The sequence below is a fragment of the Juglans microcarpa x Juglans regia genome, chromosome 6S (genome assembly GCF_004785595.1).
Source record: "Juglans microcarpa x Juglans regia isolate MS1-56 chromosome 6S, Jm3101_v1.0, whole genome shotgun sequence".
Taxonomy (NCBI): domain Eukaryota; kingdom Viridiplantae; phylum Streptophyta; class Magnoliopsida; order Fagales; family Juglandaceae; genus Juglans; species Juglans microcarpa x Juglans regia.
In genome coordinates, this window is record NC_054605.1 from 21,414,695 (window position 1) to 21,436,009 (window position 21,315).

Sequence of the window (21,315 nt, forward strand, 5' to 3'; positions counted from 1 at the left end):
AAACGATGTTACTTTTATGAGTTATTTTACAAAAATATCTCTTATTTATAACAAAATTATGTAAATAGTTAAGTATATATGTGTATTATTTTCCTAATATTTTTAATCTTCTAGCTAGTCTTTATCACAATAACCATGTTCTTTTAATCAATTGCCATTCATCGACATCAATTTACATGATAACCTGCAAGTAAACCTGTTATAACAAGTTGGTTTTGGTTATATTAATTTTATATTTCTTGCCCTAATTTCTAGTTAGTTAATGTGATCCTTGGTTCTAGATATATACATGGTTATTATACGAAGGAAAAACCATTTTAACCGGCCGACAATATTCCACCATGATGTTGCGTATATGACTAATCTAGAGAACATTTCTCTCCCTCACTTTAGACACGAGGCCTTTAGAATATAGCTAGTATCTTTTGCAAGTGTTTTGGTTTTGACATTTATGTAACTCCAAAGCCTTTTTCCCATTTGTAAAATGTATTTTTCCGTCATGTTACGAAGGTTATCAATAAAATTGAGATAACATAATTCTTTCTTAAAAAAAAATCGAAAGAATTTAACAAATAATCGTTAGTTAGTAGAAATAAAAAATAGTCGTATGGGTACACTTGGGAAAAACTTTTTAAAATTGAACCATTCAAGCTCGTTGCCGGACCTTGCTTTTCTAGTTGATAGGGTAGTTCAATTTGAGGATAATTAGAGATTAATAGAGTTGCCTTCAATCCAAGAGATAAAGAACTTTATTTTCGATTCCGATAAATAGTAGTCCAGTTGCAGATGGATTTGGTTCTGGTTTCTATATTGTTTGTTGGGATATAGTTTGTGATGATGTTGTCGAAGTAGTTTCTGATTTCTTCAAAGGAGTAGAGGTTCCAATGGCTTTCATGACAACATTTTTAGTTCTTATTCCTAAAGTTGAGAACCCTAAAGGGTTTGATAAATTTCGACCTATAAGTCTTTGTTCAGTTTTCTACAAGATGTGCACAAAGATTTTGGTAAATCGATTAGCCCACTACTTTCCAAGTTTATTGCTCAGGAACAAGAAGCCTTCATTCCTGGGAGAAGCCTATTTGAAAATGTCAGTTTAACTCAGGAAATGATTCAGAGCTTACATAAGCCGGTTAGAGGAGGGAATGTGGTCTTGAAAATTGATATAGCTAAGGCCCACGATAGTGTGGATTGGAATATTTTGATCCATGTCATGGAAACTACTGGTTTTTCATATTTGGTGTGTAATTTGGTGCGGCGATGCATTTCTTCCCCCTGGTTTTCGGTTGTAATGAATGGTGTTCCAAAAGATTTTTTCCAAAGTGGGAGGGGATTGCGACAAGGTGATCTGATTGCTCCTTATTATGGTGGAAGAAATTTTATCTAGATTGTTGAAAAATAAATTCTATAAGGGGAAAATCGAAGTTTTCTCACAACCTAAAGACTCCCCTTTAGTGTCACAACTTCTTTATACTGATGGCATAGTCATTTTTTCAAATGGCAACAAAGCTTCCTTAATGTCCATTTCTCAAACTTTGGAGCTATATGAGAGTTGGTCAGCTCAAAGAGTAAGCAAGGAGAAATCTTCCATTATTTTCTCAAAGCATATTCCTATCTCAAGGTGTAGAAGTGTATTGTTGTAACAACCCGCTCCTTTCTCTCTCGATTGATCATGAGTCTCACCTACGCGTTTTAATATTGAAGCTGTATTTTTAAAAATTGCGGATGATTTTTAAAGTAAGCCCAGTGTTTTAAAGCCCTCAAATATTTTAAATGCCCTAAAAATATTTTTTTGGGTATTTCAAGTGTTATTGAACCAATCCTGATTTTAAGTAAGACAATTATAATATTTTTGAAGAGTTTCAAAAATATTATAATTGTAGAAAATCATTTTATCAACATGATTTCAATTATTTAAAATATTATGGTACTTAAGTTATGTTGAAAATTCTAATTAATTAGATGATTTTATTCTCTTAAAAAACTAATTAGCAAACTTCATCATTTATTTAATGATGAAAGAGTATTATTTTGTAAACTAAAGTTGAGTTTAAATTTATGATATAGTATTTCTATCTTAATTCCTTTCATTTTAGTTAGTTAAATCAATGTTTAAAGCCCACCATTAGATCAGATCTGAGATCCCAAGATGAAGGGTTGGATTAAAACCCCAGCTTCCTCCCTTTTTGCCCTCACTTCTCCCTCTTCCCTCTCTCTCCTCCCTCCCACTCATGCCGCACGTCTTCCTTTCCCCTCACCTGATCTCTCCCTTAAGCAGCCTAGCACCGCCGTGCGCCACCATACGATGTCACCGACCACCTCACCGACTTCTCCTCACACCGATAAGCATCCTCCACCGTTGAAGTCCCTCACAGCAGCTCCATTTTCCCCCACGTGAGCCCTTCTCTCCTCTTGGGTTCCTCACCTCGCACGGCCATAGCTCCGTCATGAGCTAGCCCCACCTCCACGACGTCACCATGACCATCTCTTTCCTCCTCCCTTTGACACAAAGCCTCTAACTCTAACTCTCCCATACTCTCTCACGGGTCCTCCATGACCCACGGCCCAGATCCACCGTGAGGCCACCGTACGCCTACCCCATCACCACCATCGACTCCACCGCACCTCCCTCAGCTCCTTCATGCCTAGCCATAGTTCCCAGCCGTCCCCTTGCCTCTCACGCACTCTCACCCTCTTGGATGCACTATACATGAATAGATGCCACCATGCTCCTCCTCTAGCCGCCACCATGAGGCCACCATGAGCCTTCCAAGACCACCCCTAGCTATCCCCATGCCCAAAACAGCCACTGTACATGGCTAATTGTCACTGTTCACGGCTTTAGTAGCCACGTATGGCCTTCCTCAGCCATCCACGAACTCCCCATTATGTCGGCCACCCTCCACGGTCACGTTAAACCCAACAAGGTCTTGATCTAATTGAGAAACTCTAGGTTTGTCCACTGAAATAGTCTCGTTCCATGGTCACAGCGGTTACCGCTACCGCTCAAGCTAGTGGCTTCCGACGCCACTGACGTGTCGGACAGTGAGCAACGCACAAGTTATCCCGACGATAGTATAACTATTTTTTCCTTTTACCCACGTTATTATGTTAGTTGGTTGTGGACTGTGCTGTGTTGTGGAGTTTGCTATGTTAGGGGTGGGCAGCGGGGCCCTGGCCCCACTACCCCGCCCCACTGTCGCTCCGCCCCCGGTCAACGGGGCGGAGCTCCCCGTCTATTAGATGCAGGGGGCGGGGGTGGGTGGCCACGCCCGCATCTGACCCCCATGGCGGGGGCGGGATAGGGGCAACCCCCACCCTGTTAATACCCCGCCCTGTCCCGCTATCCAAATTATATATATATATATATATAATTATATATGAATAAAAAAAAAACCCCAGGCATGAAACGACGTCGTTTCCTTTTTGTTTAGAATCCCTCCCCCCCCCCCAGACTCCCTCCCTCCCTCCCTCCCAGTCACTCGATTCTCTCTCTCTCTCTTGGAGTCTCGCAGTAGCAACTCCGTCGCTCACTCACTGCCCTTTCTGTGGTCCGTCGCTCGCTGTTGCCGCTGCCTTCCGTCAGTCACAGTTCATCTCTGTCACCGAGGCCCGAAGGTAAGACAGTAAGAAACCCATCTCTTACAATTTATTGTGTAATTTATTTTATGAAATGGAGATTGGAAGAAAGATGGGGCGTAATCGGAGATAGAGGATGGGATTTTGTGAATTGTGTATTGTGGAGACTTGATTGTGCATGTGGTTCACTTGATTTGTGTGTTGACTGTTGAGTGTTCTTGTGTAAAATGTGAATCTATCTTGGACTCGTGATTGGTTTATTTTTTTCAATTTTTTGTAAATACCCTAAAATAATTTAGGGGTTTTAATCCTTGAAACCCCTAAATTATTTTAGGGTTTCGAAATACCCTAAATTATTTTAGGGTTTTGAAATACCCTAAAATAAATGCACACCATATATTCCTAATTGATATATACCAATAAAAATATTTTTGTATTGTTACTTATGTTTATAATGCCATTTTGTATTGTGTATATAGTACAATATATATTTTGAAACAAACATCTAAAAATATTTTATTATTATAATTTATAACACTAGTTCACCACCTCCCTTCAAATGAATTTCTGGATCCACCACTAGATGGGATATACCCAAAAACATCACCAATTTCTACACAGTCCACATTTTACTTAATAAGATAGCAATGTGCAATCACAAATACCTCATGAAGAAAGTGACCATCAAACCCACCATTCATTTTCAACCATTTACAGCATTTGGGTTATACTATAGATTTAGAACTAAAGCTAAGTCACTTGAATTTTCTTTTTTTCTTAAATAGCTGGTTATTTGAAAACCCACCATTCATTTTCAAATACATGTTTAAGCCCCCTAGCTTTATAAGTTTTGACCCTTTTATAGACAAAAATACATATGGAAAGCAAGAAGTTTCAGCATGCACTAATCAATATATATGTTAATGCTTGGATGTAATTGGGTATTTCATTTTTTTTTACCACTTGTATAACCCATTTTAATTGGGTATTTCATTTTTTTTTTTTTTATGTTTGATGTTTGATCATTAATGTTTCATCTTCCAACTTCTAAATTTTCAATATATGTTAATGATTGGATGTAATTGTTTGGCATGTTTATATGTTTGCTTTAATTTCAGATTTCTTGTTTGGTTGAGTTAATGAATATGCCAACAGATTCTAGTGCGAGCTCTCCTTTCGATGCCCAGGGTACCCCTACTCCTACACCTACTCCTACTTCTACTCCTACCCCTACCCTTGCACCTACTCCTGACCCAACACCTACCCCTACAGTACCTTGCCCCCCTAAGCCTAACAAGAAACCTGCTTCTATAGTTTAGGCTCATTTCACCAAACTAGAGGATGGTGACCCCAATAACCCCCAAGCCAAGAATAACTATTGTGAAAAAATTTATGGATGCCACTATAGGAAACATGGCACCTCACAATTAAAAGTGTACTTAGAAGACTAATGTAAAAAAAGTCCAAAATTAAGATCATTACAAGAGAAAAGCCAATCTAGACTAGAAATTAGACTTCAAAAAATGGCAGATGGGACTAGTAGGGGTGCAACTTTGAGGGGGTATACTTAGTATAATCCAGATGAGTGTAAAAGACACTTCGGTCGTATGGTCATCATGGACGAGCTACATTTTCAAGTTGTTAATGGAAAAGCGTTCCAAGCGTTTGCTCGCTACTTGGAACCAATGTTTAATATTCCTTCTCGTCACACGTCGACAAAGAATGTAAAAAAAATATTTTTGTCAAAAAAAGAAAAATTGAGGGGTGAATTGGACGGTCAATTTGGTTGCTGTACCACTGATACTTGGACATCAATCCAAAATTTTAATTATGTCTTTAACTGTGCATTTTGTTAATTGTAATTGGACATTGGATAAGAAAATTATAAAATTTTGTCAAATCACCGATCATAAGGGTGAGACAATTGGGAAGGCCTTAGAGGCCGCAATAAAGGAGTGGGGGTTGACCCGAGTACTTACAGTCACAGTTGATAAAGCCTCGTCTAATGATGTCTCATTGAGACATTTGAAGACCTATCTTAGAGAGGCAAATAAGACAATCTTGGGTGGTGAGTGTCTGCATGTGAGATGTGCGGCACATATTCTGAATCTTATTGTTATTGATGGTTTGAGGATCTTCATGACTCGATTGCTCGAGTCAGGACTGCTGTGAGATGGGTGAGATCTTCTCCTTCAAGGTTGGAGAAATTCAAGATTGCTTCAAGGTCTACGGGCCTAACATCCAAAAAGGGCATTTGTACTGATATGCCTACACGATGGAACTCGACATTTTTTATGTTGGAGGCAGCCCAAGAATATAGGCGGGCATTTGCAATATTGGGTGATGAAGACATCTAATATGTTAAATATTTTGATGATCACGGGGGATTGGGGAAACCCATAGAAGATGATTGGGAGATTGTATCTATTTTTGTAGACTTTTTGAAGCTTTTTTATGATGTCACCACGACAATCTCTGAAACTTTATACCCTACATCCCATCAATTCTGTCAGCAAATATGTAAGGTAAAAGAAGAATTGGATGACATGGTCGCGGGTGGTCACTTTAGGCTGCGGGAGATGGCATTGGTTATGAGGTCAAAGTACGACAAGTATTGGAGAGATTTTACTAGGGCTAATATTTTGTTATATGTAGTTGTCATCCTTGACCCGATGTTTAAGGTGGATGGCATGGTATTTGGATTGGACCTTGCGTACAGGCAAGCATGGGCGGAGCTTATTGCAGCAAGGGTTTAAGAAACTCTTTGTAGATTATTTGATGAGTTTACTGTCCTGCGGGGTGGTAATATTGTAGCACCTACACCTACCCCCACACTAGTTTAAGAAGTCGATACTGGAAAAAGACGTAGATTGGACTGGGGTGAGAGATCTGAGCAGACCCCCTTAATGCAGAGTTATGTAGAGGCTCAGTCAGAGATAGACAGATACTTAGCAACGGAGGTAATACCATTTTCACGAGAGTTCGATATATTAAGTTGGTGGAAGGTGAATGCTGTGAAGTATCCCATCCTTGGAGAGATAGCCTGCAGTCTTTTGGTCATCCCTGTTAGCACCGTAGCCTCGGAGTCAGTTTTTAGCATCGGAGGGCGTGTATTGGATTCATTTTGGAGTTCATTAGCTCCTACCACTGTAGAGGCTTTGATTTGCACGCAGAATTGGATCAAGGGAACTCCAATTCATGCTCCGGATGTTCTTGAGTATGAGGAGGCCGACGTCGAGGAGGAGGGTGGTGATCAGCCTGGATCTGGTATTTATTTTAATTTCATTTTCTAATTTCTTATTAATTTATTTATTTTCTTTTAATTGGTATTCATTAATTTAATTTCAAATTTTATTGTTACTGTGATACATGAGACGACGTCTACGGCTACCTCCGATGCAGTATGACTTTGTATTGGACCCACCATTGCCATAGTTTGCACAATTTATCCTTTCTTTATTTATTTATTTATAATTTTATATCATATTTTAATTTTAGTATCTAATTATTTTGCTTGTTTTTATTTTAGCTTTCATATTCTCAATATACAATTATACATATGCCTAATCCTAATGACCGATTTATGCTCATATGCCTCATCTTCATCTCAAATTCCAATTGCCCAATCTCAATCTCATCTCAAAATGTACTTTTAATATTTTGTATTTAAATTTTTGTTTCATTTTATAACTTTATAATTCTAATTTGTTTTATTTTTAACTTATTAATATTTTAGCCTTTAAGATTTTATAACTTATTAATGTTTATGATCTTGATTTTCAGTCTCACAGCAGTCGACACAACTCACTACTCAGTGAATTCACCCCTCCACAGTCCACAGTTCCACGCCGCCATCCCAAATTGATCAAATTGAAAAGTTATGAGTTATAATTGTTAATTTACAATTAAGTGTAATGTTGCTACAATTTGTAATATTTAATATTTTTAGAGGAGTTTGTAATAGTTTAAGTTTATTAGTTCTCTTAGAGTCTTAATTTGTATAATTGTAAATTGTAGTTTGTAATAACTTAGTAGTTAATAGTTGAAATTTAGTATATAGTTCTATCTATATATAAATATACCCAAAAACAAATTATGTGCCCAAAAAGGGACCAGAAAAATGTACTGGGCCGAAGGCCCATTAGAGGGGGCGGACGGATTCACCCCCGCCCCCCTGTTGAACGGAAGGGGTACCCCACCCCCGCACTGGCGGGGGCGGGGTACGGGGGAAAAAAAAGAACCCTAGCCCATGCGTGGGAGGGGGCGAGGGAGGGTTCTCCCGCCTCGTAGGGGGCGGGTAGCACCCCTACGCTATGTAGTGTGGTGAGATGAAGTGTGGCTGTGTACGTGAAGTGTTTGGCATAGTTGGGAAGTGTGTTGTGTAGTTGTGTTGTAGACTATATTGCGAAGTGTGGTTGTGAAGTATGTGTTGTAGCAGTGACGTAGCGGGAGCATGATGGGGGAATGTCACGAAATGACATGGCTAAGTGGGAAGTCGTGCTTGTGATGAATGAGGAGTTGATGTAGAAGTGAAGTAGCGAGATGCCAGGTGACATGGCAAGGTCACAATGTGGCAAGAGTACTTGCGGAGTCGTACTCGTGATGAGTTAGGAGTTGGCGTAGAAGTGATGTAGTGGGATACCAGGTGACATGACAAGATCACGGTGTAGCTTGGGAGTAGTCTTGAGCTATGTGACGTGGTGTAAGGTGTAGTTTTAAATGGAGTCTTGTCGTACCAAGTGTTGGGATGAACTTGTAATGGGACGCGAAGTAGGAAGCGTCCTACCAACCGAGTAAGAGAAAGTTCGTATCGGACTATGAAGCTTGTTTATACAAGCAGGTGATCAACATGTTATATCTTAGGTGATAAGGAGATAGGGTACATGTGTAATCTGGTGAGACATGTATGCCGGATGGATTTATCATATGTAATGGGTAATCTGTCCTTAGCATAGGTACATTATGTTTGACCCTCAGAGTTGGCTTAAAGTAGTGTGATATGCATGGATGAGAATGATGATGACGATGAGTAAGCGTAAGCTTAAATGTAGGAAGTGACGTGTGTATTGTCTAGGATTGGGATGCATGACTTAGTCGGCCTGAATCATGCATTAGGATGAGGTTAATAAGAAGAATAAGATGAAGGTCTTAATATCTTAACCTTAAGGTGAATCATGGAAGTTCACTTTAAAGGATAAGACCTCGAAGTAGAACGCTCAGTTTGGAAAAGGGTGACCTAAAGAAGGTCCCAGAAAGAGAAAACGTCCTAAAGGAAAACATAGAAGACAGTGATAGAATGAGAGTATGTCTCAGTGAGAAAAATCCAAGTGAAGTATAGTTTATGTCTTATAAGTTTAGTTGCTTATGCACTAGATAGAGAATGACGCTAAGGTTATGTGTATGCATGTAGGTTGTCATCTGACATGCACATGAATAGACTGCATGATATGAGAATAGCATGGAGTTCAGGTAAGTATTATGTTCATACTCTTCTAGAGTTTTCTAAAATGATATGAAATGAAAATGAAATGTTTTTCCTTTACGATGTTTTACGAAATGACATGAACAACGTTTTACAAAAACATGCTAAGTATAAGTGTTCAAAGGTATATGTATGTAATGTCCTTCCTTGGCAACCCCTTTTTATGCAACTCAAGTATTAAGTATACGCATGTGAATGGATGACTATACGTAGTATCTATTGTCTTTATTTTCTATGAAACAAAACGTTGAGGTTTATGCCTTATGCTTTTAAATGATATTTTAAAAATGATGACATGAATTGGTGTTTTAAATGATGCCTCGAAAGATAATGTTTAAACTCATGCTTTTAAATGACTTTTTCCATAAATTGATTGATAAATGAAAAGGCCTAAAAAGGAAATACTAAATGAAAGGAAATGACTACAAGGAAATGAATGTTTTAATATATGAAAATATGTAACAGTCACAACTGAATGAATGATGATACCAAAGGACGAGGCAGATTGCAATGCCGGGTAAGTAGTACTGGTAGTGCACCAAGTGTTGCCCCCTAACTGAAAGGGATTTCCAACCTATGGCCACGAGCAGAATCCTGGTCAAAAGGAAGACTGTAAACCCTAACACATGGGACGTACCAGCGTGTACCGGCCAAAGAAAAGTAATAAGAGAATGTATGAATTCTTTAAGAAATAAAGGCATTGGCGGGAGAAATGTTTTATGAAAAGTAAACCCCTTTCTAAGAAAAACCCCGCCTAGTGATTTTCTCAAAATGAATGTATGCCCTACGTATGTAAGGTACATATGGAGTGATGAATGCATGAATGAAGATCTATGTTAGTATATTTTTATTGTATGAAGTAATACTTACTGAGTATTCGACTCATTTTAGTTTTTATATATACCCCTTCCCCCACAAGAACTAAATGAGCAAAACGCGTCAGGACAAACACGATCCAAAGGGAAGAGCACGGAAGTCTAGACATGAGAGTTTTAAATGTATGATAGACCTTTTTATTTTAAGTTTGATGTTTTCCATTGTATACATTTTTTATTCTCAAAACATGTTTTATATTATAACGTAGATTCTTGCACTTTGGGTATGGACGTAAAAAATTTTAAAAAGATCAGTAACTCTTGTCTCCTTTTCTAAAATCATTTTTCTAAAAAGTTCCACCACAAAGTCGAGGCGTTACAATTGTGGCTTACGGGACCGAACCAGACCGGAACCGGTAAAACCGAAAGTACCAATTTAGGAGAGTAACTGGTGCGGAATCGATTCTTGAAAATGCAAAACCGGTGCATACCAGTTTGATTCCAAGTTTGTTTAAAACCAGACCAAAACGGACCGATTACATCCCTACATATGGGGTTCACTGAAGGCACTCTCACTTTTAAATCTCTGGGAGTGTCAATGGTATTTGGAAGATTAAAAACTATTCATCTTGATGAACTTTTGGGGAAGGTGAAGGCGAAGATTGGTGGATGGCAAGCAAAGCTTCTCTTGGGAGGGGCTAGATTGTTGCTATTAAAACATGTTCTTGGGAGCATTCCTATTCACGTTTTATCTGTTTTACAAGTACCAAAATCCGTCATTTGTTCCATTAACAAGAGTATGAGCAATTTCTTTTGGGGCTACAAGGATGGAAGACCAAAAAAGCATTGGAGGTCTTGGGACTCAATGTGCAAGCCGGTTCAAGAAGAAGGGATTGGTCTTCGAAATTTGCTGGAGGTAGAAAAAGCACTTCATATGAAGCTTGCATGGAAGCTATTAACGAAACAGTCCCTGTGGTTAAGGCCAAATATGTAAGGAAAAATCGCATATCTTTAATAGATGGGAGTAAAGGTTCTCGTTTCTGGAAATCTATTTTGAAGTGCCTTCCGGGGATAGTGAATAACTCGAAATGGAGGCCAAAAAGGAGAGGATTCTTTTTGGTATGACAAATGGATAGGAAACAAACTTCTTGGACATATTCATAACATTTCTCATCCTTTGCTTAAAGTGAAAGATTGTCGATTGGAGGAAAGGTGGAATATGGACCTTTTGGTTAGGCTGGTGGGGCTTCAAAAGGCAAAAGAAATTGTGCAATCTAATTTTGGAAAAAAGGAAGGGATAGATATGTTGGTTTGATAGCAAAGGAAGATGGAAAGTTCACTACAAAGAGTGCTTGAGAGTGTGTAAGGGTGAGAGCTCCGAAAGTGAGTTGGGCATATTGGGTGTGGCATCCAATCCTTCCTAAAAACATGGTGAATATTGTGTGGAAAAGTTTTAATAATGCTCTTAGTGTTGATGATAGAATACGTCATACTGGTATTCCATTGGTGTCTAAATGCAATTGTTGTGGGAAAAGGGCTTATGAGGATTTAGATCATGTATTGGCGACAAGAAAGGTGGCTAGAAAGGCATGGAAAATATGTGTTGTGCATGTTGGTTTGCTTCGACAACAATATGGTTCCTGGAAAGAAATTGTTCAAGCTTGGTTTCATCATGCTTCAAAGTCTTTGACGAGGGGGCAACTTATTGGTCTTATTCCTTCTATAGTTACATGGAGGCTTTGGTCTCGGTGGTGCAAAGCTCGGATGGAGGAAAATTTTGAAACAGCAGAGGAGGTTTGGCAAAGTATCAAATTCTGGATCATGAAACTAAGTGAAAAAATTCAGCCATTAAGCCATTATCACGGCGTGATGATTAAATTCTAAAGGCTTTGAATGTGAAGAGTAAGGTTAGGAGATGGAGATAGATGCAATTTGTTAGATGGCAGAGACCGAAGGAGGGTTGGGTGAAGTTAAATGTGGATGGGAGTAGTAGAGGAAATCCTGGTATTGCAGGGGTAGGTGGGATCATTAAGAATCATTTGGGCCATCTAATTTCTACATTTTCAGCTTCCATTGGTCACGGTTCCAGTACTGCTACAGAATTTTTGGCTCTTGTTCATGGAGTGAGACAGGTCTGTCAATTGGGTTTATCAAGAGTGGAATTGGAAATGGATTCAAGCACGGTTGTTAATTGGATCAAAAGAAGCTCTTGTGTTGTTTGGTATCTTGAAGACAACTGGGAAGAATTGATGCAGATGTTACGAGAGATGACTTTCACCATTCGACATGTGTACTGAGAAGGAGACTCTCCTACAGATTTCCTTGCAAGATTGAGGTCAGGGGAATGTAATGCCTTACGGAATTCTATGGTAGAGCTTCCGATCATTCTTCGAGGCTTAATTCGAACTGATAAGTTGGGTATTCCGCATATTAGGAAGGGTCTATAGTTTGTTGTTTGTTTCCTCGAGTTGTTAGGTTCTAAAGTTTCTTGTTGTTTCTCTTATTGTTTATATTGTTTTTCTTATGGAGTCTTTATTAACAAGGTTTCTTCCACCTTAAGTGAGGAGGAATAAAATTGGAGGACATGCCTCCTGGTTCCATTCAAAAAAAAAAATAGCCGAATGTCTGAGAGCTTGGCTAGTTAGTTGTTTCTAGCCTTCATGTACTTAATTGTCTTGAGACAAATGGTTGGGCCTTGGGGAATGGGCCAGAAAGAATCCATTTTCTGTGCGGTAGATACAAGTCTCGTTTAGATACATAAACGGTTTGGAACTCATCTTATATTATCTCATTGTTATAATTTTTCAAATTTTTACATAAAATATAATAAACAATTTAACATTTTCAAATTTTAAAACAATAATAATATTAGAAAATAATATTCTAACAATATTTTATTTAACTCTCAACTTTCATTTAAAATTATTTCGTCTCATCTCACTATCCAAATGAGACCATATTGTCTTTAGGCCTGATATATATATATATATATATATATATATATATATATATATATATATACACTAGCAGTGGAGCAACATGCTAGGCACGTTTGCCTATTTGGGAGAAATTCTTTTTGGAAATTAGTAATGTCTACAAAAGACAAAAATAATATGATTTTTTACTTAAAACTGATTAGTGAGTAGTTTAATGCATTGAAGCATAAAAGCAATCAAGTAATGGCCGTGAAAGCTAAATATAGCTTAAATAGGCATGACATTTAAGATTAATTCAATTTTCACTAAAAAGAACAACATATACCTGCTTTGAAGCAATGACATCAATATTATATCTAGAGCCGTGATATAATATTATTGGTGAAGATATATATATATATATATATATTTATACTTATATGGAATTTCATCATTGTCATCCTTTTAAGCAATATATATGTGCTTAAAATGTTTTTGCCACATCTGACCCATTTACACCAAAAGATAAATAAACTCTCACTTAAACGTACACAGATGACCCATTGCCTCGTTTGTTTTCGCAGATAAGTTGAGATAAAAGTTGAAAGTTGAATAAAATATTGTTAGAATATATTTTTTTAATATTATTTTTGTTTTGAGATTTGAAAATATTGAATTGTTTATTCTATTTTGTGTGAGAATTTAGAAAAGTTGTAATGATTAAATGAGATTAGATTATATTAGATGAGAATGGTTGTGAAGACAAACGAAGCAGTAACCCAATATGACTGACGTACTGACACAAACCAACAAAACTAAAAAAAAATGGGAAAAATACCAAATTTTTTAAAATGGACAAAAACGTAATAGAACTAAGCAAGACATGAGCATAAATGAAAAAAATGGAGAAAAAATTTGTCAAACACTAATTGCTATTCATTTCCTTATAACTACTTTTAAGATATAAGGGATATATATGCATGTTCATTCGGTGAGTTTAACATGTTAAAGAGTAGAATTAAAGTTTGAATTTAGAAATTTTATTTTAATATCATGTTTACTTATTTAAGAGATTTATTATACTGATAAAAAAAATATAAATTTTATTATTTATTTTATATATTAATTGACGTGCAATATACTTAGATGACTCATCCATATTTTCTTTTATGAATGCAAGCAGCTTCCAAGTGAACCTAATTAAGTTATTTTAATTTACGCACGATGAAGGCCACTTTTTCTATATATGGAAATCCAGAATATATGAAAATAATATTGAATCTCGTCACAAAAAACATATTGGCCGATATCTTGAAATCTACAGAAATATTAACCATTAAGGACGGCCTTATATATACGATATCTTCTTCGATATTTTTAGGATTCAAAACTTTGCCTTGAGATTTTTAAAAATTGGCATGATTGCGCTTTACTGTTTGATTACCTTATAATGATGATCGTGACGTAAGTAATTTCTGAATTTGGGTCCCCGGCTGGCTTTCAAAACTTCATTTATTTTCACAACTCATTTTATTTCATCTCGTATCATCATTATAAATTTTTTAAATTATCATACAAAATAAAATAAACAATTCAATTTTTTTAAATTTCAAAATAAAAATAATATTAAAAAAATATATTCTAACAATATTTTATTTAACTTTTAATTTTAATCTCAATTAATCCCATCTCATTTCATCTATAAAAATAAACACTTAAATCAATGATCAAAGCACGTACAGTTGAGTTACATGACCTTAGACTTACGCATGCATTTCTATAAGAGTAATGTCAGATATAATCATAAGTTGTATAAATATCGCGCATTCTTTTTAAAAAAAAAATGAGATATACTATTAAAAAATTAATTTTATCACGTAAATCTCATGATAAATTTTAATTTTATCATTCATTTATGCACTCTATGACCACTACGATAATGAACAAAAAAATATGAAACGAAGGCTAAGAAGATTCAAAAAGTTTAAAAATATTTAACACGTGAATAATACAATGGCTACAACAAATTGATAACTAAACTTGTCCCGTTTAGATAATGAAAATGTTTCATCTCATCTCATCTTATTATTATAATTTTTTTAAATTTTTACACAAAATATAATAAGCAATTCAACTTTTTTAAATTCTAAAATAATAATAATATTTTATTTAACATTCAACTTTCATCTAAAACTATCACGTCTCATCTTACTATCCACACCGCACCTAAGTCAAGAAGTAGAAGCATGAATCAAGTACGTCGTGATTAGATGAATATATTCAAAGAATGAGATGGGCCATCGATGAGAGAGAAGAAAATACTTGGAGCTGTTTGGATAGTAAGATAAGAGGAGATGATTTTAGATGAAAGTTGAAAGTTGAATAATATATTGTTAGAATATTATTTTTTAATATTATTATTGATTTAAAATTTGAGAAAATTGAATTGTTTATTATATTTTATGTACGAATTTGAAAAAATTATAATGATGAGATGAGATGAGTTGAGAGTATTTTTCAATCCAAGCAATTCACAGTAATTTGCAAATTGGGATGAAAGGAATAGAATATCGTTTAGGAAAAATATTGGAAACATCTATTTTTACACACCTTACGTGGCATCATCTAAACCACACATCTCTTCAATTCGAAATTAGAGAGAGACGATGAGAGAGAGCTGATGATAGAGAGAGTCGAGATGAGAGAGAGAGTGACGATGAGAGAGAGACCAAGATGAGAGAGAGAGAGATCTGATGAGAGAGACGATGAGAGAGAGATCTGATGAGAGAAAGAGAGTCGAGAAGAGAGAAAGGCGATGAGAGAGAGAGCCGTCTGGTGCGCTCTGCATAAAAAATAAAAAAATAAAAATAAAAAGATGAGAAGCAACCACAGAGCATATATAATATGTGCACATTTACAGTAGCACTACTCAAAGTATGAGATTGGCCACGGTTGAAGGACATACAATGTATTATGCACAAGTCTGTAGGAAGTTGGGCTTCTGACCTGTAAAATCCATCATTTGAGTCATGTTCTTTCCACGTGCTCCACGTGTACCCTTTATTTTTATGAATATGAAAAATGCTAGTTGTCTCGCAAAAATATCCCTATCATTTTCTTTTAATGTTAAAAAGAAGCTACTATTATTTCAAAAAAAAAAAAAAAAAGAAGCTACTACTAATAAATTTATGTATTTTTTTATTTAATATTTAAGAAAAAAGCAAAATGCACTAAGGACACTTTTTGAGGGCAACCGATCATCACCCGCACACACATATATAGATTAAAGACAATCTTGTAAGAAATAGAATAGATACAAAAATAATTTTATAATTTGACACATAAAAATAAAATAATATAAATTTATAAATTTATAAATTTATTTTTTATGAAATTCTTTATTGTCTTTTGATTATCATACGATGCAGTAATTGACTGCTTATTAAAATCTACTTCAAATAACTTCACAAAGTTAATTTATAATCTAACATATTAAACAAGTTAAATCAACTAATTGGGTTGAAGATACAAATTAAAAAAAATGATTTAAAATAATAAAATATTAATGTTATTCGTCAAAATTAACAATAAAGAGATAATGATAGTTTAATTATCTTAAAGAAAATAGTGCATAGTGGGCAGTGTGTCTCCTTGAGCTGTAAATTTTAATTATAAATTATTATATTATAATATATCATGATATTGCGTCGATAATATATTACAAGTTTCCGAAACATTACATGAATTCAACGCCACTGTCTAGTGTCCACCGTCTTTTACTTCTTTTTTTTTCCCTTGGCGACCTTAATTCCACGCACCCGGCACCCCCACCTTCTCTGTAACTTTTGTTTTGCAAAGCACCTTCTCTGCAACTACAATCGAGAGAGACATACGGACTGACAAGCATACGGAGCTGAAAATCCAAGAGACTAGGAGCGAGAGCGAGGCATAACCTGCGTCCAAGGCTGTGAGTTTGTGTGGCTTTGGTCTGAACCAGATCAACTGGGAAAGCTGACTTGGGATTTGAAATGGGTTTGGTTATTTTTATCTTTTGATTGGGTAAAAAAGAAGGGGAAAGAGAGCATAATGTCTTGGAAGACCAGAGGAGTAGAGCCAGCTTCGAGGACTTTGGTATCTAGAAAATGGACTCTGCTGCTTTGCATTGGATGTTTCTGTGCTGGGATGTTATTCTCTGATAGGTATTCCTTCTAATTTGAATTTGCAATTTATTTCGTTACCTTTTCTCTGAGTTAGCAGCTTTAATTGAAATTTGGTGAAGTGGGTAGCTTTGTTTATCTCCAACTTGTCATTTATCTTTTTAATTTTTAGGTTTTGGTCATGGATTTAGCTAGGTTGTTATTTTTTTCTTTTGCTTTTGAGGTTCGGCAGTGTTATTTGGTAAGCATAAAAAAGAGCTTCCTTTTCTAGTCCGAAGGAAGCTCTTTTTTGTTCTTTATACTTTTAATTACCCAAAAAAAAAATAGCTTCCTTGGGAGGCAGCTATACTTTGCTATATAAGGACTACTTGGAGAGGAAAATTCGTTCTTTTGAAAGCATTAAAAAATCACTGAGCTTAAATTTGCTTTCTTGTCTTTGTATGAATGACCTGTTACCATAGGAGATATTTCTGTTCCTTGATTACTTCGGGGATCTATACGCACCCCGTGTACTAGAGTTTCTTCGCATGTGTATAATTTTTTTTATCGTTTTATATTGGATTTTGTTTTCAGATGTATTCAAGTACTAACTATTATGGTTACAGAATGTGGATAGTTCCCGAAGTTAAAAGTATATCAAGGACAACAAGGATTGAAGATGAAAAGCAAAATTTAGTTTCAGAGGGTTGTGAGTCAAGAATTGTGAGTACATTTGTTCAAATACTCTGACAACTTTATTGTTGCTATCTACTTACGGCCAACAATTAAGCAAGGACAACTATGTTTTTACTGTTTTAATTTTGTGCTTGCGGTTATTTTAGCTTTTCAGCACCTTCATGAATAGGTTTTTTGGCTTATTAACATGTTTGCCATCTTTGGTTTTCGTCAGAAGGATGGAAAGCATGAATCTAAGAACATCCTAGGGGAAGTTTCAAGGACTCACAATGCTATCCAGTAAGCAATTTTCGAGCTTCTTATGTATAGTTTTCTATTAAATATTGGAAATTTAATCTTGTGGCTGCATACAAAATGCAGAGCATTGGATAAAACAATCTCTAATTTGGAGATGGAATTAGCTGCTGCAAGGGCTGCACAGGAATCAATTCACATCAGTTCTCAGATATCGGAGGATGTTAAAATTTCTGAATCAAGAGGGAAAAGAAAATACTTGATGGTTATAGGCATCAATACTGCTTTTAGTAGCCGCAAACGAAGAGACTCAGTACGCGAGACTTGGATGCCCCAAGGTATGTGGATTGTTTACCCACATTTTGTTAGTTTTCTTTTTTGCATTATTTTTTATGGAATTTGATCAATCCTTACTTTAATATGAAATCAGGTGATAAAAGAAAGAAGCTCGAGGAAGAAAAGGGAATTGTAATCCGGTTTGTCATAGGTCACAGGTGGGTACTTAATATGATTGTAAATATGGTTTTGGCTATACACTTCTTTTTTTCGTCCATTTTTTCTTCGTAAGCTTTTATGAACTTTATGGTATTTCTATCAAGAAGATTATGAAACTTGATTCTTTGCCTTATCACCATCTCAATCATGGCATAGATTTAACACTCTGATTGAAGAAACTTTTTTCGTGAAAATGATATTGTGGAAACTACGAGGTGTGTTGGCAAAAAAAAAGTAGAACTATAAATTATTTGTTTTTTTAAAGTTCCTGTAAGAGTCCATAAGTCCTCTGATCTATCACCACATATAGTCACATGATCTACCTCCTATTTTTCACATCAATAATGATTCAGATATAGTACCGTCAATTTTGGAACTCTTGCTATTTTAACAGATGGAATTTGTTGCTATTGATTCACAAATAGCACTCATATTCAAAACTCTTGTTATTTTAACGGATGGAGTTTGATTTATTCTCTCTCGTTTCCCATTCTATTGATAGTGCCACATCAGGTGGTATCCTTGATAAAGCTATTGAAGCTGAGGACAAAAGGCATGGGGATTTGTTGAGGCTGGTAGTGCTCTTCTCTCTGTTATTCTCAACTGTCCCTGTTGATCTTCTGTTTGACACTAAAGTCTTCAGTTCTTGTTGGAGCTTAAGAACCAGCTAACTGCAATGTTTTGTCTATAAAACTCTCATGGGAGCAGGACCATGTTGAAGGTTACCTAGAATTGTCAGCCAAGACGAAGATATACTTTGCCACTGCTGTTGCTTTGTGGGATGCAGATTTTTATGTCAAAGTTGATGATGATGTACATGTAAATATAGGTAAAGAAGCAATGTATTTTCCAGTTATCCCTGTTGCTGTACATGTAGAATATTAAATTTTTTTTTTCTTAAAAAAAGTACAGAATGGTGCTTAGTTTTATTTTTATTTTTTCGTGTTAATTGTTTTGAGTAGAAGTAAAATGTCCATGTATTTCTGCTAATCGAAGTTTTGCTGTGTGGTTTGCATCTATGAAAGTAGCCTAAAGATTCATGTTTATACATTAAAGCCTTTCAGTCTCTTTAGAATGACAATATTGTGATGTAAAGCGGTGTGTTTGCATGGCCATCAATAACAGCAAAATAGTTTTGTTGCTGGAATAGAAATTGAAAAGGACTCATCAAAGTTAAGGATTTTCTCAGGACAAAATCATCCTTTCTTAGAATGCAATTGAAATATTAAGTTTGTTCATGAAGCTGCTAGATGTTCCTGTCCTTATGGTCTTGATTATCACCGTGTAAAATCTTGGTTTCTGTGTTTGAACACATTTTCTTACATCAAATCATGTTTTGCAGCAACACTTGGAGCAACTTTGGCTAGACATCAGTCAAATCCCAGGGTGTATATTGGATGCATGAAATCTGGTCCAGTCCTTGCTCAAAAGTGAGTCTTGATGTTTGTTTGGATGGTTAGTCATTTAAAACTTAAAATAATTATTTCATGGTACATTATCAACAGGGGTGTGAGATATCATGAACCTGAGTATTGGAAATTTGGTGAGGAGGGAAACAAGTATTTCCGTCATGCTACGGGGCAGCTATATGCTATTTCAAAAGATTTGGCAACTTATATATCAATCAACCAGTAAGTTCCGATGTGTTGCTAATCTTTTCGTCCGAAGTCCATCTACCTAACTTGTTTCTCTCGGAATGACTATCATCTAGGCATGTGCTACACAAGTACGCTAATGAAGATGTTTCCATGGGTTCATGGTTCATTGGATTGGATGTAGAGCATATTGATGACCGGAGATTATGTTGCGGTACACCACCTGGTAATTACATAAATATGTGCATCTATTAAGTCTATAAATGTGGGAATGCGTGCATGTGTGTGCATCAATTTCTATGAAAATTGTTTTGTTAGTTTTGATAAACAGGTGGAGGTAACAAGCATCCGACTTAGCAATAGCTCTATCATTATGTATCATGCGTTCAGAATGGCATTTGTGTGCATGTGTTTGACTGCTTGCTTGTGTGTGCATCATGTTTTACAAGATTGAAGAAACATTTCTTGCAGAATATTTAACTTAAAAAAGTTTCTTGTTGCTAATTATCACCACAGATTGCGAGTGGAAAGCTCAGGCAGGCAACATTTGTGTTGCTTCATTTGATTGGAGCTGCAGTGGAATTTGCAAGTCTGTTGAGAGGATCAAGGAGGTTCACCGGCGGTGTGGAGAAGGTGAGAACGCTTTGTGGAATGCAGAGTTATAACAGATGACAGTTCTTCCAAACTCGGGACGAAGCAAATGCATGGCATGAGTCTTTTCAGAAAATGTTTGCTACTCAAAGATGCAAATGAGATGGACAGATAGCCCCCGCGGGGGGGGGGGGGGGGGGGGGGGGGGGGGGGGTTTTGTGGTTGTGTGTAAGGAAGTTGTTTTCTTTTTCCTGGATTCTACTCCATTTTTAGATTATGAGAGAGATCCAATAGCAAAACTAAAAGAGAGAATGTACATTCTTTAATTGCGTGGAGGGCCAATTTGTAAGTTTGACATGGCCGATGTAGTTCCATAATAAATATCTACTTGGGATATCATCTGCCGCCTGTCGCTAAATTTATTAGGGAATTTTCTGTTTGTAGTTTTGATGGCTTTTGTCCCCTGCTTATAATTTTGGTGGCTTTTGTCCCCTTTCCCTGATGCTGAAAGTGAAGATTCACCAAGCAAGTCGTGATTGCATTTCCGGTAATTTGACTCCCATGACTCAATCGAAGAATGGACTTTCGAGCTAATCCAGTTTGTTAATTATATAAAATAAAATAAATCTATTCTCAAGCGACTGTGTATCTTGCTAGTGTCATTAAATATAAACGATGCAGAAGCTTTTTTAACCGATGCCACCATCCGCCGTGGCCTTACAAATCTTGACTATAAAAACGTTCTCCTGGTATTTTATGAAGGGTTTGGTAACATGTTTA

General features: G+C 36.2%; 1 protein-coding gene across 1 annotated transcript; it reads left to right on the plus strand.

The window, feature by feature from the left end:
- Nucleotides 1-16,524: 16,524 nt before the first annotated feature.
- LOC121236958 (probable beta-1,3-galactosyltransferase 2) lies at nucleotides 16,525-20,978 on the plus strand. Its single transcript, XM_041133484.1, has 11 exons — nucleotides 16,525-16,987; nucleotides 17,551-17,647; nucleotides 17,835-17,899; nucleotides 17,981-18,192; nucleotides 18,285-18,348; nucleotides 18,852-18,924; nucleotides 19,058-19,178; nucleotides 19,692-19,779; nucleotides 19,855-19,980; nucleotides 20,061-20,170; nucleotides 20,461-20,978. The coding sequence occupies exons 1-11, from the start codon at nucleotides 16,875-16,877 to the stop codon at nucleotides 20,607-20,609; spliced, it is 1,218 nt and encodes a 405-aa protein (XP_040989418.1). The 5' UTR covers nucleotides 16,525-16,874; the 3' UTR covers nucleotides 20,610-20,978.
- Nucleotides 20,979-21,315: the final 337 nt, after the last annotated feature.

Excerpts from the sequence above, each read along its gene's own strand:
- LOC121236958 (XM_041133484.1), top strand. The coding sequence starts at position 16,875 with ATGTCTTGGAAGACCAGAGGAGTAGAGCCAGCTTCGAGGACTTTGGTA. Across the intron at positions 19,780-19,854 it reads GGTCCAGTCCTTGCTCAAAA|GGGTGTGAGATATCATGAAC; the intron begins GTGAGTCTTGAT and ends CATTATCAACAG. Across the intron at positions 19,981-20,060 it reads ACTTATATATCAATCAACCA|GCATGTGCTACACAAGTACG; the intron begins GTAAGTTCCGAT and ends ACTATCATCTAG.